At 40.1% G+C, this 18967-nt stretch overlaps 1 protein-coding gene across 1 annotated transcript in view; it reads right to left on the bottom strand.

Annotated features, from left to right (window-relative positions):
* LOC124262554 (short transient receptor potential channel 3-like) overlaps nt 1–18806 on the bottom strand; it is a 215569-nt gene extending 196763 nt beyond the window's left edge. The window contains exon 1 of the mRNA XM_046697076.1: nt 16770–18806. Coding sequence (XP_046553032.1) covers nt 16770–16815 — 46 coding nt within the window. The 5' untranslated portion in view covers nt 16816–18806. The remainder of the gene's footprint in view (nt 1–16769) is intronic.
* Nucleotides 18807–18967: the final 161 nt, after the last annotated feature.

The following is an 18967-nucleotide window of genomic DNA, read 5'->3' as shown; positions in this document are numbered from 1 at the left end:
TTTCTGGGATTCCGAAGGTACACTACTTGTAGGCTACCTCGCAATATGTACAATACTATGCTTCATAGAATCTGGTTTGGAAAATGCGTGAGCTTTTCAAGGGTAAAAGGTGAAACACAGTGAATTGTCTTGTAACAGCGAAGGTATGCACAAGTATGTAGTCGTCATGTCTCCGTTCAATAGACCCTCCGTATTCACCTCTTCCCAAACGTGAAGAGAGAACTTCTGGCAAGTAGTGACGTGTGCTGTGGGATCCACTCGGATCCAGGTAGACTCAGTCCAACAGACAGTACTTCCCTTCATCTTCATCCAATATTATAGGGCATTTTCTGATTCTGAATCACTTATATTGGATAATTATTAGACCACTCAACCAACAGTGTGTGTGTGTGTGTGTGTGTGCGCGCGCGCGCGTGCGTGCGTGTTTGTGTGTGTGCGTGTTGTTGATGTGTTTGTGTGTGTGTGTGTGTGTTTGCGCACGCGCGCGTGCGTGTTTGTGTGCACTCTACATAACAACTGACATATTTTACTGGAATAGATTTGATCAGATACACATATATAATCGTTAGCGTACAGGCAAGCCGGCTATTTTTTCATCAGGCAGAACAACCAGACACATAATCCCTCAACAACAAAGGTTTCCTACTTTAATTTCAAAATACGCCATTTTGAAAAGCTTTGCGACAGTAAATACCGTTGTTTCTTGGCTTATATTTCTTCCTGTGACACCGTCAGTGTTTGTAATGGCAAATCAGAACAGCAAATCAACCATATGACCACTTATTGTGACTGATGTGTCGGCCGTTTGACGCAGTTGCTGAACATATCTGGAAACAATGGCGCATCACGAACCGATGGAACCAGAGTTAGACGACAGGTGTCCTTGGGGTAATCTCAGAGAGTGATGGGAAAGAAAATGTAGATTTCGCCGATGGATGTTTGCTCATGGTAAAGGTGACGGCCTAATATGCAGATTGTCCTGACTTGAAGGTTAATAGAAGGACACATATAAGTGTTTAATGTACATGACTGTGGGCGGCATATTTGATGGCGGCAGGTGGCTGGGTTTGAAAGATGGAAACATTAATCTGTTACTGAATAAAATTTAGGAGAAAAACATTAATCTGCTTGTGATTCTGATTCGGCGGGCATTTAGTACGCCAGTATGGTAGGGGACACCTGGGATTGTCAGTCATAGATGGTGATTCATTAACACTCACTGGCGAACACCTTGGATTACAACTATTTGGCAGTCATCTATAAACACTCACTGGACAACACCTTGGATTACAACTGTTTGGCAGCCATCTATAAACACTCACTGGACAACACCTTGGATTACAACTGTTTGGTAGTCATCTATAAACACTCACTGGACAACACCTTGGATTACAACTGTTTGGCAGTCATCTATAAACACTCACTGGCGAACACCTTGGATTACAACTGTTTGGCAGCCATCTATAAACACTCACTGGACAACACCTTGGATTACAACTGTTTGGCAGCCATCTATAAACACTCACTGGACAACACCTTGGATTACAACTGTTTGGCAGCCATCTATAAACACTCACTGGACAACACCTTGGATTACAACTGTTTGGTAGCCATCTATAAACACTCACTGGCGAACACCTTGGATCACAACTGTTTGGCAGCCATCTATAAACACTCACTGGACAACACCTTGGATTACAACTGTTTGGCAGCCATCTATAAACACTCACTGGACAACACCTTGGATTACAACTGTTTGGTAGCCATCTATAAACACTCACTGGACAACACCTTGGATCACAACTGTTTGGCAGCCATCTATAAACACTCACTGGACAACACCTTGGATTACAACTGTTTGGTAGCCATCTATAAACACTCACTGGACAACACCTTGGATCACAACTGTTTGGCAGTCATCTATAAACACTGTTTGGCAGCCATCTATAAACACTCATGGACAACACTGTTTGGTAGTCATCTATAAACACTCACACACCTTGGATCACAACTGTTTGGCAGCCATCTATAAACACTCACTGGACAACACCTTACTGTTTGGCAGCCATCTATAAACACTCACTGGACAACACCTTGGATCACAACTGTTTGGCAGCCATCTATAAACACTCACTGGACAACACCTTGGGATTACAATCACAACTGTTTGGCAGCCTGTTTGATTACAGCCATCTATAAACACTCACTGGACAACACCTTGGATTACAACTGTTTGGCAGCCATCTATAAACACTCACTGGCGAACACCTTGGATTACAACTGTTTGGCAGCCATCTATAAACACTCACTGGCGAACACCTTTGATCATCAATACTTGTAACACACACCGCCTCATTTGGTAGTGGTTGTATAGAGTAGTGTGTATTAGATCCATAAAATATAAGTATAGTTTGTCACATATTGTGTACGTCCTAAAACGTCCATTTTATGCATATGAAATACGATTACTAGTTTGTCCATAGCACTTCATCGTTTCATTGTTTGGAGTTGAACATGCGTGCTCAACTGTTTTCTATAAACACAATGCGTTTTCTCTTTAATGCGACCGTGTATCGAACATGAGCTGGCGGGAGATGCTAGCATGTAGCCGAGAACCAACACCTGGTAGTGATGGATTTGGTAAGGTATTCTATTTTGTACTTAAGACACCTCACCATATCAGATATCATGCGGCTGACTTTGACATTATCAAAAGTGTTTCTTTTCCCCCCAAGTAAACACTACAATTAGATCTCCAACGTTTTTCTCAAAGCTTGCAATTCATCGAAAATCATAAACCTCAAGCTTCAACAATTGCCGTTTTTCAAAACCTGTTTTTCTTCGATGAATGTGTTGTCCCAGTGTTTTATCTGCAAATCCAGTTGTATTTGTTTGTACCTCCTTTACCTGCAAATACTTTAAGTACAAATTAATCGTTATACGTAGTTTTGGGAACGTGTTAGTTTCAATAAAAATATTCTCATTGAAATGATCGAAATCAATACTAAATCAGTACGAATATACAAATATAACTCCACATCTAATTTCACAGTAAAAGCATGTCCTATGGTCTCTGTTTCAAAAGGGTAGATACATGTACTCATTTTCCAAACGGCCGAAGGGGTCATATTAACACCAGCAGTTACAAGATAATATCACAATATAACATTAACATTTAAACAATTCCTGGCAGTATCAAGAGAAAGTTGCCTTGTGTTTGGATCCTTAGGCTGATAAGTTGTTTATTTCACAGTGCTTGTCAAAGCTGAAAAGTGCACCTGTCCTACGTTGAAAGTGATTGAAGAGAAAGTAGGTACGTGTGCAAGAGACCCCGACACTTATGTATTGTGGGAAGTGAAAGGAACAACAGTCTGTCCTTGTATGACGTGTTGTAACAAGATCGTTGGAAAAATCCGTTACAGATGCTCTGCAAGGCTTTCTGTAGGTCAAGGATGAATCACATTGGCGCACAAAATAACGCCCTGGAAATTACACTGTAAGACGTGTACCAGATAAACAACTGTATGGTGTAACACATGTTACACTTTCTCAGTAAAGTACAGATTCTAGTACTTTTATAAGAGAGTTGTGGACCATTGAGTGGGCGAGTTGGTTGGTGAGTACAAGTGAGTGAGTGAGTGGGTGGGTAGGTGAGTGAGTGTGTAGGTTGGCGGGTATGGAGGGTATGGATGAGTGAGGGAGAGAGTGAATTTCAATATTCCAGCAATAGCACGACGGTGGACATGGGAAATGGGATTCACGTATTGCACTCACGAGGGGTGGTCGAACCCGTTCCTGTAGGTTTACGAACGAACGCTTTAACCATCAGTCTACCCCACCTCTGTCGTCAATGTAACAAACACGTGTTACATTCCTATCATTACAGAGTCGTGCAAAAAGTATTCCGACCCTTGAAGTAATTTCCATAGACTTACATGTTAATTTAGTGTAGCATAAATACTTTTTTTCATGAATGTAATTATCGTAAGATAGAATGGCAAAAAAATTAATCAACATATGTACAGTGCCGTGAACTCTTTTAACATGTCGGTTTATCGGATTGTGCATACGTAAGTTGATAAATGTGATGTCATTAGTTAAATAGTGGCCGGAAAATTGAACTAAAATTATGTGCACAGAGCAGAGATGATTTCAAATTTGCCTGTCAAATTTTACAAAGATCCATCCTAAACTCACTTCATGAAAATTATCTATGCTACACTGAAATAACATGTAAGTCTATGGAAATTACGTCAAGTGTCGGGGTATATCTGGCACGGGTCTTAGATGACACGCGGTGAAACGGAGTACGTGATATTTGATAAATGTTTGGCGTGACAAATGATCTGAACAAAGCACAAGGATGTGGTTTTTCATGGTGAATTGTACTGCGTCACTATCTCCAATTAGAAATCGTAATATGGTCCCGTGGTCTATATCATATCGTGATGCAAGTGGTCGACTCAATGGGAAGCGTGATTGCACATGTAATCCTGCGCCTCCTTGTATAAGGTTGCGTGTCCCCCCGGCTGTCTTGTGTTCGATTGAGAGCGGAGTCAATAACTTTATGTGACGTTAATTAGTGCACACACATCATTCGTGTTCTCTACGTTGCACTATGCGAGAGGGCAGACATGTCCCGCTGTATAGGAGGTTATGGCCCGGGAAAGCGAAATCTGGACTAAACCTCCTCAATTTAGGTTTCGCTTTCGCGGGAACGGTCAAGCTACAGTTAACACTGAATTTCGCGTTCCCGGGACTCTCAATACACAAGAAAAAACAAAGAAGTGTGAGTCGTCGTCTGATACCGTAGTCATGGTAGAAATTTAATATATAAATAACAATAAATGTTTGAGCCACAGACTGTTCACCGATAAGTCACATGGATGGATCATGGTGAGGTGGAATTGAAAATATCGTGCATAGACACCTTACATCGTGAAGCATTCATTGACGTTATTTACGTTGCCGCAATGTAATTTACGCTACTTATATATATATAGGGCGATAACAACCTAAAACTACTTTCACTTGTCAAAGTTTGATTCACATTTGATATTTCGGCAATGCCAGACAACAAAACACAAAAGTTTCCTGAAACTTTCCAAATTTCCAAATATGGCGGTAGCGTAAATTATAGTAACGTAAATTAGTTCTGGTAATGAATAATGTTATGGCAAGATGAATAAATACAGAATGCTTGTTTGGGGCACATGTATAACAACAGACCTCCGGACCCCAAATGTACAGTGATGAAGACTATTAATGGGATGCTAGATTTGAGTTATAACGGTAACGTATGATTACTTGCTTAAAAAATCTCTACTGATGTCGAGCATATTTTTCAATATTGTAAGAAAAATCAATGTCTTAATGAAGGTTGATACTTATTGTAAATTTAGTGTTATTTAGAATACCTGCACAGATACACCTAGATTTAACATCAAATTTGAAAACACCGACAGCCAACATGTCGGCGACAGCAATAATTGCCCCAGTTAACTGAGAATTAGTGACATCTGCTTGAACAACCGTCTTTGCACGGTGGATTAAATAAAATAGTCAAATAAGTCAAACAACAAACAAATTTTACTACACAGCTCCAATACTTCTTTTCTCGGAGGGGTTTCCTACACCGATGCTTAAACTTGTCATAGATCAAGTGCTGAAACTTGAAACAACTGAAACTTCATTTCAGTTAAGAGGCTAGCAGATCGAGTATTGGGGTCGCGCGCTAATCTGAAATACGGTAATCCGATGTTTTCATAACAATTCGCTTTCGCGGCACTTCTAGCACAACTTTGGTTTTCGCTTTACCGGGAATAGGGAATATTGAAATTTCGCTTTCCCGGGCCGACACCGTATAGGATGCAGCTGCCGCTCAGACAGCCAGCAGTTAAAATATTATAAGTTGTAGCGTTGTGATGAGGGGTATACAGGGTTTTATGCGTCCCGTGTTAGGTTTTAGGATAATACCTAACGAGGGACGCATAAAATTCTGTACACCACGAATCATAATGCTGCAACAAATTTACCTCAACGAATGTTAAAATCTCTCATTATGTCAATATAACATTAAAACAACCTGAAATTCAATCCTACTAATTCAGTTTTACTAGCATGGTACTGACTAGTCGATCCGAATCACTGGTTCACTGTTCACTGGCTGTCGTGGATGCAGGCTTTTTCCATGTAGCGGGGTATAAATGATCTATTCTCAGTCGCAAAGATATATACCAGCTTGGGGGGTGTACGACCGTGCACCGAGCATACATGGTAATTTGTTCAAAGTCACGTGAACCAATCAGAGATGGACATTCTTACATGAGATAGGATAAGGGTTGTTGTCTGGGCAGCAGTACTCCCTCCACACGACGATGGGCTCTAAACAAGCCAGTTTTGACCCGATAAACCAATAAAGACAATTTCACCAAACAAATTATGAGTGAATCGATATCCGAAATGACACATGTTTTAGAAAGAGAATGGTGAATGGTCCATAAGCATGGCATGTCTTAAGACTTGATGGGATTTTGTCGCGGGGTGCGTGTGTCGGAGAGGTTGAGTATTGTCTAGAAATACTCAAATACACGACCGCCGACTAAAAGCAGTTTCAGTTAAAATGTGTACCGTAGACACAGATGACTGATTATTACACATACCCCCAATGATATCATACATCTGTCTATCATACTAACATGTGTCATGTATCTCCGTCATGGAATATTAATATCATTGTGGTCTTAGCCAGGTGTTGTGACTAAGATCGCCAACAGCTGCCGACGCAGTGTGTGTGTCAGTTAGTCCACTTAGCGGGGAGGTACTGAGTGCAGTGATGCCTTTAGTAAGCATCACCAAATACAACACGCATCAGCCACATTCACGTTTTACAGAGTTTCATTATCGAGAGAGTGGAGTTTTTCTTCTTTTTTCTCATTCCACATTCCCGGTAGCTACAACTGATGACTGGGAATCAGTAGTCGAGGAGACGGGGGTTTTGAGGAAACTTGTCCAATACTATGCAGGGTCAACTTCTCTAAACCTTCTCTAATGATAACGCTCTCATATATCAACCAAATCCTTAACTTCAAGCTTATTGTCGGGGCTGATTGAATACAAAGGTAATTGGATCGCCAAATGTTTCATATATGGTCGCCTATAGTTTCAATTATACATTGTAACAGAGTATCATGATGACCTCACATGGTGCGGACATTTCCGATTGAAGCCAGTCTACAGTTTCAATTATATATTGTAACAGAGTGTCATGATGATTTCACATGGTGCGGACATTTCCGCTTGAAGCCAGACAACAGTTTCAATTATATATTGTAATGATGACCTCACATGGTACGGACATTTCCGCTTGAAGCCAGTCTACAGTTTCAATTATATATTGTAACAGAGTGTCATGATGACCTCACATGGTGCGGACATTTCCGCTTGAAGCCAGTCTACAGTTTCAATTATATATTGTAACAGAGTGTCATGATGACCTCGCATGGTGCGGACATTTCCGCTTGAAGCCAGTCTACAGTTTCAATTATATATTGTAACAGAGTGTCATGATGACATCACATGGTACGGACATTTCCGCTTGAAGCCAGTCTACAGTTTCAATTATATTTTGTAACAGAGTGTCATGTCAACAAAGGTGATAACCATAAAACCATAAAAACAATCTGTGGGTACGGATCACTTGTCACCAATAATTGTTGTCAGTAGGAAATCCAATGAATTTCCGGAAGTTATTTATCGACTACAACACGTAAATCGCCAACGTATCTGTAATGGCTCACAGATGCGTATTACTTAATTAATGTGGTTTGTACTACGTGATTCTCTGCATGTCTATACCCAGGAGTATTCCTAGTAAGTGTTAGGTTTGGAGCATACCGCCGTCATGTAGCTGGTATGTTGAAGTACATTTTGTGTACAAGACGTATACTTAGCATAGTTAAACGTCTAGACATTGTAATGCCTCATTTTTATGACTGCAATGACTTCAATATTGTAATGTCAGTTTTACGATTGTAATGTGTGCCTGTTCCATAATTTTATCACCCTTCACCATTATATCACCATTCTTGGTCACTTTAATGTCATTATTTAACAATTGTATGCCATCCTTTACCAAGTATATACCGGCCTTTACCACTGTAATCTTTACCTTTGCATTATAATGTGTCATCCTTTGACCTTGTAATGTCATCTTTTAAGATTGTAGTTGTTTGCTTTTACCACTTTTATACCATCTTTTACCATGCTCATGTCACCCTTTAGTCTTCTAATGTTATCCTTTCCTATTTTAATATCATCCTTTTGCATTGTAATGTCATATTTAGCTATTGTATCTCGTGCCCATACTATTAGTATGCTACCCTTTACCATTGTTATACCATTCTTTATCAGTTTAATGTCATCAGTTCCACTTACATTACCATTCCTTGTCGTGGCATATTATTATGCCCAAGATAACAGATGCATTTGCTACATGCAACACATGGTATATGTAACATATAATAATGTACATAATCAGTCACGTTTATTGAGTATTGCCCGCGACACAATTTCAGTTTACCATCGCGTGTATGTGACCTTTTTATGTATTACTTGATCAGCCTGGATGTCTCTAACTCGTTATCTCGAATGCACGATTATCTCGAAGTTATAACAGGTTCGACGTCTCGCTAGTTTGAAGACCTCGGTGCATTGCGTTAGAAGCTCTGTATTCACAAGATCCTACAAGCTGCCCATATGCACTGATTCATAATTAACCTGATGTAAAACACTTACTGATGAGTTTTACGTTCGCATGAAGAATATGTAATTTAGATATAAAGAGTTCTAATTGTATGTAATGCATTAAACGTAAGTCTGCAATTGGCATATTTTGCCAGGAACATTTTGGTAACATGTCAAAACCTTCATGACAAATGACTGGGCGATTGAAAGGCTAAAGGAGAGCGTGGGATCCAGTCAGTCGGTCAGACAGAAGATGTGATTTGACGAGACTGGCTGCAATATACCATTAATAGCTAGGCTACTGTAGTGAGCATATGGATTCGAGTTTCGTTCAGGCAAACCTGGGGTTGATACCATGAGCAATGATACACATTGTCACATGTTGAACTGATCTGAATGGTCTCAAATCACAACCACCTAATAATGATACACATTGTCATATGTTGAACTTGTCTGAATGGTCTCACATTACAACCACATAATAATGATATACATTGTCATATGTTGAACTTGTCTGAATGGTCTCACATTACAACCACATAATAATGATATACATTGTCATATGTTGAGCTGATCTGAATGGTCTCACATTACAACCACATAAAAATGATACGCATTGTCACATGTTGAGCTGATCTGAATGGTCTCACATTACCTTAATACCCATTTTAGACGGGTTTCTCATAAGATACTGTCAGAGGTTTTATCACAAAAACGTCCACTGGAAGAAATCAGTAGGGTTCGAATACATGTGCATGAACCTGTTAACCCAGACTAGAAATTGTATTTCGCCGAACACAAGTTTCCCAGGTGATGGTGTCTTCGGAAGGAAAGACATTGTTCCAGCGAAGCGTTGTGACACGGAAACACATGTTTCTCGTCCACAGTCAGATCTGTGTGTTTGCAAACGGGGCGCCATGTCCTGTTTGTTTTAACACTTGATATCGATTATACAGTACTAAAAGTATGTTATCAGACTTCGACACCTGGACACCTTTGCACTGACGCAACACACACAACACTGTCATCATCATTGATACTGTAAATGTAGGGAAATAAACTCATAAACTACCGTTAATTAACAGTTGTATTATATGTCACACACAGATGTTGCAGCCTATTGCATGAGGGAACAATACTGTTCAGGTCGAAGTCATACAACGTAAACCATCCATATAATATTATTATTCATACCAAACGATTTAAACATTTACAAATGCGTAAACATGTATACAAATCGTTTTTTTATTTCTTGAATTATGTAAAAAAGCCTAAAGAAGAGAAAGGTTTAATTTTGTACACTTTCATCAATTGTGTGGGAGCATACATCGTGCGTTTCAGTGTAATGTTATGAAGATGATAGAAACATGTTGGACAAACGTGATACTATACAAAACGTGAAACTATTCCTTTCTTCATATGCTGTATTACCTATTATACTCAAGGGAACGAATAAGAGAACACATGAAAGTACAAATGTTCCTTATTTATTTCCAGATTTTCACTCAGAGTGAAGAAATCTTGAAGAGAATAAAGGAACACTTTACTTCCATGTGTTCCCTTATTCGTTTCCACGAGTATATAATCATTACACGTATTTCAAGTAAATGTATAGAATTGTTGTATAGATTCGGAATTTGCAAAAAATGACACAGTCACTGTTATTAAATTCATATGAAGAGAACATGATTTGAATAAGTCGAGACGCTCACACACTTGATTCCAGTCGAACACATTAATGCTGGGGTAAGGGCAGCAATTCCCATAGCGACAAACCAATGCTATGGAGTAGGAAGAATAGCAGCACCACAAAGAATCTTTCAATTCCTGGAAAACTGTTCTCACAGCGGCGGATCGAGTGGCATAAATGCCACACACAGGTACGATAGCAAATAGGAAAGGTTAATTTACGATGCTTTGAAGTGTTTCCACAGAAGGAAATCAGAAACAGCATCCATTTCAAGATGTGTATTAATTGTGCATCTAGGATATGGGCGAAGGGATGCCGTGTTATCAAACCTGTCTAATTCCCCGGTCACCAAATATACGTCTCTGGTGTAATTGAGGATTACAAATGATGGAGCTGTTCAGTAGGAGCATCTCACTTGAACATCTTCATCTGTGGCTGCTTTGTACGGAAGATAGCGATTTTATGTGTGTCGTTGGGTTGGTCCAATTGTCGGTGATATATAACTTGTTCTTGAGTTTCACTCGTGTTGTATCGGAGATCTGGGGGACATAAACACCCCATCCGAAATCGGCTTCACTTTGTGTTTTTAATGTAAAACTGAAAATAATAATACCATGGACATCTCCTGGCACGCAATAACCTCGTATGTTCACTTAAACTTGATACACCCGTGAAGATCCGGGTTAGAATTTATCTTCAGTAATCTATGCTTGTCGTATGCGACTAAAGGGATCGGGTGGTCAGGCTCGCTGACTTGGTTGACACATGTCATCGGTTCCCCGTTGGGTAAATCAATGCTCATCGATGTTGTTGATCACTGGATTGTCTGATCCAGACTCGATTATTTACAGACCGCAGCCAAATACCTGGGATATTGCTGAGTGCGGCGTAAAACTAAACTCACTCACTACACTTGATACTGGTTGAGTTGATGTCGTTGATTATGTTCAATTCCTTTGTTCTATTCCTTGGCTTCACGCGTCCTAGATATGATTGTGAATAATTGCTTTGATGCTAGAATGTGTCAGTTATTTGGATTACATGCCCAAGCAGTCGATATTATGTGACTGTTTACTGAGACAGAAAGATTCATTCTGAAAGAGAGTGTGTAGGAATCGTTACTTCTACTTTCGTCAGCTCGTCGATGGGAGCAACACTAGATCAAGTGGAGGACTGATATGCGAAAAACATCGTATCGTAATACATGTATTCAGTTCCTGGCTATGATAAACCATTAGACTGAGGCAGCGAAGCAAATCCAAAGTATGTTCGCATTTATACAAATAATCTCACAAGCCTGTGTGAAGCCTAATGGCGTGCGTCATAATGCGAAGATAACTGATCATAGGCGTCGGCGACCTCCACCGTTAGGCCTATGAGAACAATACTGTGGGTGAGTGAGTGAGGCTGGATGCAATACATCCTCTTAGTTTCACTGTACATCTCTCCTAATGCCCATCATAGACATACAGAGTGACTGACGTCACCAAGTGGGAAGGCCCGTATATATTGCTTCGTGTGTGCCTGGAATATCATCACATCTTGACATCTTGACTCCCACATCCATCCAATCAATATTGACAACCCACAACATACACAGAGGTTCTAACCACACAACTGATACATCTACACAAAATAAATACTTACGACGCTCGGGGCACTAAATGTTGTCGATTTGGGGTCCACTATCACTACCCTTTGTATATTCATTATATTGATAAATAGGATCATGATGTACGAGTAACACCATCTACAAACCAGGATATATATCTAGTATCGGCGAGTGTTAAACAGATTTTGATAATTCCTTCTCTCTTAAATTATTGTAACATGGATTTTTGTCCTATCTAAAAATCGATTAAGAAATACCTTGGTACATGTATTTGGGTTCTGGTACAGACCCGGTGTGTTTGACCAAGTGACACTTGGCGTGTACTGTTAAGATGGAAGATGGGGTGTCGGTAGAAACAGTTATTGATATGTCTCGGAGGGCTCGGTGTTTGGTATTGATCTTAGTTAGTCCTACGTGCAAGACAAAGGACGCCCAGGGCGAGGACTGCTCGTATATAACGTACAGTTGGGAAAGAGTGTCAGTTTATTAAAAGCAATATTACCCCAGAGGCTGAGATGTGCTACTGTCGATGCAAATGTCATTTCAGCACTGTCATATATTTTGCTGGTTCGTGAAACTGGACAACGAACATGCAACCTAATATCGTCTTAATTAAATGAAGTATTTATGACAACCAAAGCCTATGGTGAAACATTTCGTTGATTTCTGATTTGGTTGGATATTTACCGTTAGAAAAACAAAACCCCACGTTTACATCTGCAAACGGAATGCAAGTTCTTTTAACAGGCGGTTTGCAGTATTATAGCCTGTGAATATCGATTCTGATTTATAAAACTAGTGATTGATAACGTGAGCATCCATCACAACCGACATATTCGATTTGGGTGTAATCAGACATGTTACACATTGTAACCATTCGTGTATTCGTTTGTGGAGTTAACTATACATTATCCTTCCGTCGGTTAACAGTATCTGTGACTACTGTCCATGATGTCCGCTCTACACTTAACATATCAACACATTCAGAGACAGGGTGAAAATCAAATATCGTACACCTATTAACACGCCTCTGTTTAATGACATAACTGTTGATAGGAGGCAGATGTTGACATAGCATCGTTTAACTTCGTGATTTTAACCTTTTTCTTTTTTCAGTTGTTTTTGTTGTTGTTGTTGTTGTTGTTGTTGTTGCTGTTTTATTGTTTTGTTTGTTTGGTTTTTGTTTTTGTATGTTTTTGGGTTTGTTTGTTTGGGGTTTTTTGGTTTTGTTTTTCTTGGGGGGGTGAGGGGTGTTTTTGTTCTTTTGCATGCTTTGGGGGGTTTTTTGGGGGGGTACTGTTGATTAAGGTCACACTCAGCAATGTTCAAGCTGAATGGAGGTGGTCCGGTACCGGTCGAGTCTGGACCAAACAATCCAGTGATTGTTGACATGACAGAGTCATGGTGTGATATTGCCACCGTATATAGTGCCAAACGTTATCAAGCTGATTCACTGTGTGAAGTCTTTCATCAAGCGACCTTACAGTGTCAAACCGTAAGAAAATTTGACCAACTACTAGGAAGATTCCTGTAGCATGAGTCACATCACATAATTTCCCCCCAGCCATATTCTTGTGACCTGCCAACAAGTAGGAGGGATATTGAAAAATAATAGCATCACGTCGTCAATCAAGCCATCTCACATAGCGCCAGGCATTAATGAAACCACCTGACACAGTTAATCAAGCCCAGTACACACACGTACATACAACCCGTCTCGGGCACTAACTTTATCATGCTATACGGTGATGAGGCCGTATCGTCAACATGTCTTCACATTACCTCGCCCATTCAGCTAGCATATGGTACAGCATGTGTGAACTACATGGGATAACACATTGATTTTGTCCTGACACCGTCACTGACCACCGATAAAACCCTCCGTCATGGGGCATGTGATAATGGTTTGTCTGGCACCTAGTGAAAGTACTTGACGACAATGTTAACCAGCTGTCACTATACGAGAACACATTATCCAAATACTTTCAGAAATGTTTTATACAAAGATGAAACATGCTATTGTTTAGTAAACACTCAATATAACTTCCATATGATTTTATTCAAAACATTAAAAGCAAAATTCGCTTATGGGTAATTTGTTTCTCGGCACAAATCAACTCTCATTTAAAATATCTAGGGGCCAGTCATGTAACTGTAAATCCATGAAACCATGTATTACATTTTCAAAACTGTTGTAGGAAATCAGGAATGAGTGATGGTTAAATGACATAATCAAATATAACCTCAGTTCTTCTCATTTTCACTGACATAAAAAACAAAGTCGGTATACTACCCTTCAGTTATTATACTTAAACAATCGAACTAAGATATGCATTAAAGATTTTCCACTTCAGAGAAATACTGAACGCCTTATGAATTTGTGACAACCAAATGATTCTAGCTCTGTGACAGATTGAGCGTGTTAATCTGGTTTAAGTCACGTTGTACACAAATCGCCTCCTGTTGTACCAATTAGAAACAAACTAGATTTCGAACATGACATGGAACTAATCTAGTCACGTGTCTTGTTTCAGATGAATCGGTTGTCAAAGACGTTGTGCACAACGTTGAGCCCGACAACAGACGCCGGTTCATTCAGCTAATAACATAGTAACCGAAGACCCATTGATGAGACAACCAAACACGTTCCTGGTTCGGGAGTCTATTAAGAATGAGTGAGCTCATAAAATATACTACCCATCACTAGTGTAAATGTAGCCACTTACTTCAGTCAACTGTTCTAAACTAGATTTTGCAAAATATTCCATACTGTTTAAAGGTACTATTTACACATGAACTGATGTATTGTAAAACAAATTCGTAACGTTGAAAAGAATATTGTCATGAGTTCAATAAATGATGAAACTCAGTGAAAATTGGTGAAATTCTTAACAAAACTTTACAGCAAAATGCAGCTGTTCACATGCACAATATTTGCACATGTTTTTCAGCAATTTGATGATTGATCCTCGTGCAGTTCATCTGCATAAGGTTTGCAATTTTATTCCCCCAAGTTTGTGGAGAAATTCACCTTTGATGTAGCCACATATATAATACATAACATGTAGAGAGTGCTTTAAGTGAGTCTAAACTTTTGATGGGTAGTATATAACCTCGCATCGGCTCGGTGTAGCAGGTACTCTGGACTCAGCCGTGTGTGGACCGTGGGACGCAAATCTTATGACATCTAGTACACAGAACCAACAGTTTCAAATATTATTGTTGTACCTACAAGTTTCCTTTATATTTTTGTCGATATCGTTTCTGTAAATCAACTTCAAGTCGTAATCTTTTATGAAGTATAAACGTGTTGTATATGTGTGTGTCTATGATCGACATTCCCCCTATGTAGACTATATTCTATCCCCCTATGTAGACTATATTCTGACTCGGTTCCAGAGATTTATGTCAAGTAGTATTAACCAGCGGTAGTGGGGATTCAGAGGACCATGTGGGTAGCACCCTCACTCAAAGAAGCACTGGCTGTATCAGTCGTTAATAAGCACCCATTCACCAAACTCCACATAGCGCCCAGCTGTTAAATGACGTCGAAACTACAACAATGCAAGGTGTTGATAAAGAAACCGCTTAGCTTTATAATGTACTAAATCTAACACCTTCGTTCCATTACACAACAACAGCAGCAGGTGAGGAGGTAGTTTTACTTATATACACAGACCACCGCTATCACGTTGACTGTTGATGAAAATCATTTCAGTTACTGACTGAAGCTGAGGATAGGAACAGATGGAAAGTAGAAACATCTCTCCGACAAACACAAATAGAAAGTAGATACATCTCTCTGACAAACACAAGCCCAAAACCGAGTGCACCAACACAGTGACAGGTTGCCTGTACAGTTTCCAGAAGGGTTAGCGATGTTTCATATACCAGTCCAAGCGTGATATTTATCGCTAGTCGTTTAATGTGGTTTCACATTCAGGTGCAATGCTAACCAACTGTACCTGTGATGGAAATGTTTCTCCATCTAACGGGTCTGACAAAACGTTGCCACAAGTACTGATGTGAAACATCTTGGCCCTTTATCATACGTACATGTTTACCTACATGAAAGTGTTCGTGTTAAATTATTCATTTTGGACAATGTCCACTAATAATACGCGGAGGCTCGGGGTGGACATATTTACCTCTGTCTTTTTGTGTCATAAACAACATATGCAAACGGTCGTAATCTGGTTCCTGATATTATGATGTTTAATGCATTAGGTAATAATTAGACAAATGTTAATATGAAGGCCAAACGTATGGGTTCACATCACCATAGTGTCGAAGCCAGGTTTTACATACACGTGTCTTTTGACAACTTCTGAATTTGGAATTTAAATAGACAATCTTATATGCTTAAATTAAATGAACAAAGTATTAATGAAATTTCACCTGTAAAAATGAAAGTACAAATACGTCTAGTAGTATACACAATGACATATATACTACTCGTCTAAAAAGAAGCAAAACCCCCACAACACCAAATATTCGCATTAGCTTTGTGTGATACTCAAAGATGAAGCAGTGAATCAGTAAGGGGATACATGTATATCAGATTAAGGGCGTCGGTGATTGAAGACACCGTCGTGCACACCGAAATGTACAAGAGTCGACGATATCCCTGCAGATGCACGTGATTCTCGTGCGATGTTCAACGCTGCGCACGAAGCGCTGCCATGGTATTAGAACACTACGAGAGATGAGAAAATCACTTACCCCTTCTCCTCCTTCTTCTGTTGGCTATTTCTCCCGGATTAAACATGTTTATCCTCGTATATATCCAATGCTGCGATCACTGTTGGTAATTCTACAGCTGGTCCACACAGACATTGACAAATAAAGATTCACACCTTCCAGAGCCAGCTTGTTCTGTTTTGCCAAAATACCAAACTTTGCACAATGCTACCTTAACAGGCCACTGATCAAAATATTTTATTGCTTTTTGAGAGCTATTGCTACGAGTGATCTATTCATGAAGTTTCGACACTCATTATATTGCGACGTAAAATAACCTCGATAGAATCCATGGCCAGTTGGCAATTCCACCTGTGACACATATCCATTCTATTACATCGTGAGTGAACACGATTTCCTAACAAAAAAAACAATATTCCACTCATGGTCTCTTTAATGAAAGAAGTATCTCGTTCAGCTGTCAATATCCCACGGTGCTGTATATTTCACGGACACACGTTTTCCCCGTGTACATTTCAGGATATGTACATTTCACACTCGTGCTCCAATCTAGCATGGAGATCCTCCATCAGGTCAGCGTGGCGATGTCAGTTTCACGGTAAAATGCCAGATGTCACCTGTGGCTTCCTGTTTCTGGACAATATTTAATATAATTCACTGAGAATATTGTTTCGGCTACTTAGTGAACACTGATATTAACACCTTTTCCATTTACCGTCCGACCATCGACCATTAAGTGCCAAATAGTTTAGGGAATGAAATCACAGCACTGATCTGATGAGCTCAAAACTTGGAATTTTAAATCAGGCTAGGTGACATGTGTTTACTGAATTTACAAACTTAAGTTAACAACAGAACTATATACGAATGAGTCACACACGAAGTTTATCATGAGGTTCTACCCCTGATTACCTTGTAATCCAGTTTGACATGTACACATGTGAGCTGAAGGTGATTGCACGTACTGTGTACAGTCTTACTGTACGACAATCGATAGTTACGTTTGGAATGACCAAAATACTGAATGACAACAGCTACCGTTGAGGTGTATCACTTGGTTAGATGCCGTGCCCGTTGACAGATGCAACCGTGACATGGGAACAATGTATCGAAAGGCGGGCTGAACACCGTCAAGATTGATCTACCACAGTTATATCATCGATAATTCATATTTCCAATTTCGTAAACGTCATCACCATTCCCGTCAGTGCCTGCAACTAGGGTATCAAGACGGGGTAGGTTACGTGTCTGGGTTGTCGCAGATGCCAAAGGAACAAGGAATAGCAATATATTTGGACGGACCCGTGTTTCAAACTGAAAACTAATCTGAAAACGGTTTTAGAATTCTGCTACCATATACCCAAAATGTCGTTAGTTGTGACAGAGACTTGACTGATTTATTATCTGTATCTTCCCAGGGAACACTACCTTCTTGGCGCATGGTCCATCTCCTTCTGGGTCAATACATTGCCTTCAATTTAAACGTTCATCTGCACGTCCAAGTGTCTGTCGAAGATCGAACATTCACACTGAATCACCTTCAGGAAATTCGTTGGTCATTACACAAATGTTCCCCAAAATCATGGACTTAAAAAGTCTTTTTTGAAGTCAAGAAACATTCCATTAGATCACACATAATGGCACAACAAAGGACCGCATCGCCTTTGGCTACATGCAAATCCAAGTAAAGATTTCCTCGTAGGGCGTATCGGAGTTCGACGTTGCGCAACATTCATTGCGTAGTGCCTCAACAAAGGCTGATCCCCTCGGCTATTGTCCCATGTCCAGCTTGTTCTACCGACTAGCTATCGCTGACAAACAACCGAGTAAATGGTCTCACTGCTTCCGGAGCAAGTACTATCCGAGTGGTATTGTGGACGTGTTAGAGCCTCTCAACTCCTGTATGGACTTAATTATTGACGGTAAGGACAAAATCACCCGACACCCAGTCACAGAGTTTATCGATCGATCAGATGTCACGTGGAAAACAGTACAACCCACCTGTGGGGGTCACCCGTGACAAACAACGGGACGGGCGAGTTTCTTTTATTGTCGCCTGTTGTTACAACCGTCCGCTCATGTTGGTGGAAGCACAGCTGGTATACTGTGCGATCGCGGACTGTTTGTTGCCTGCTGTGCGTGCAGATCCGGCTAATCACTGGCAGAGAAAGCACTCACTGGATTCTCAGATAAATACGACATTTGGAAGCCCGCGCCTT

The sequence above is a fragment of the Haliotis rubra genome, unplaced genomic scaffold, assembly GCF_003918875.1.
Source record: "Haliotis rubra isolate DU_JTF1 unplaced genomic scaffold, ASM391887v1 Scf12, whole genome shotgun sequence".
NCBI classification, from domain to species: domain Eukaryota; kingdom Metazoa; phylum Mollusca; class Gastropoda; order Lepetellida; family Haliotidae; genus Haliotis; species Haliotis rubra.
Note: the sequence above shows the minus strand (reverse complement) of the source record. Positions and strands in the feature narration are given on the sequence as shown.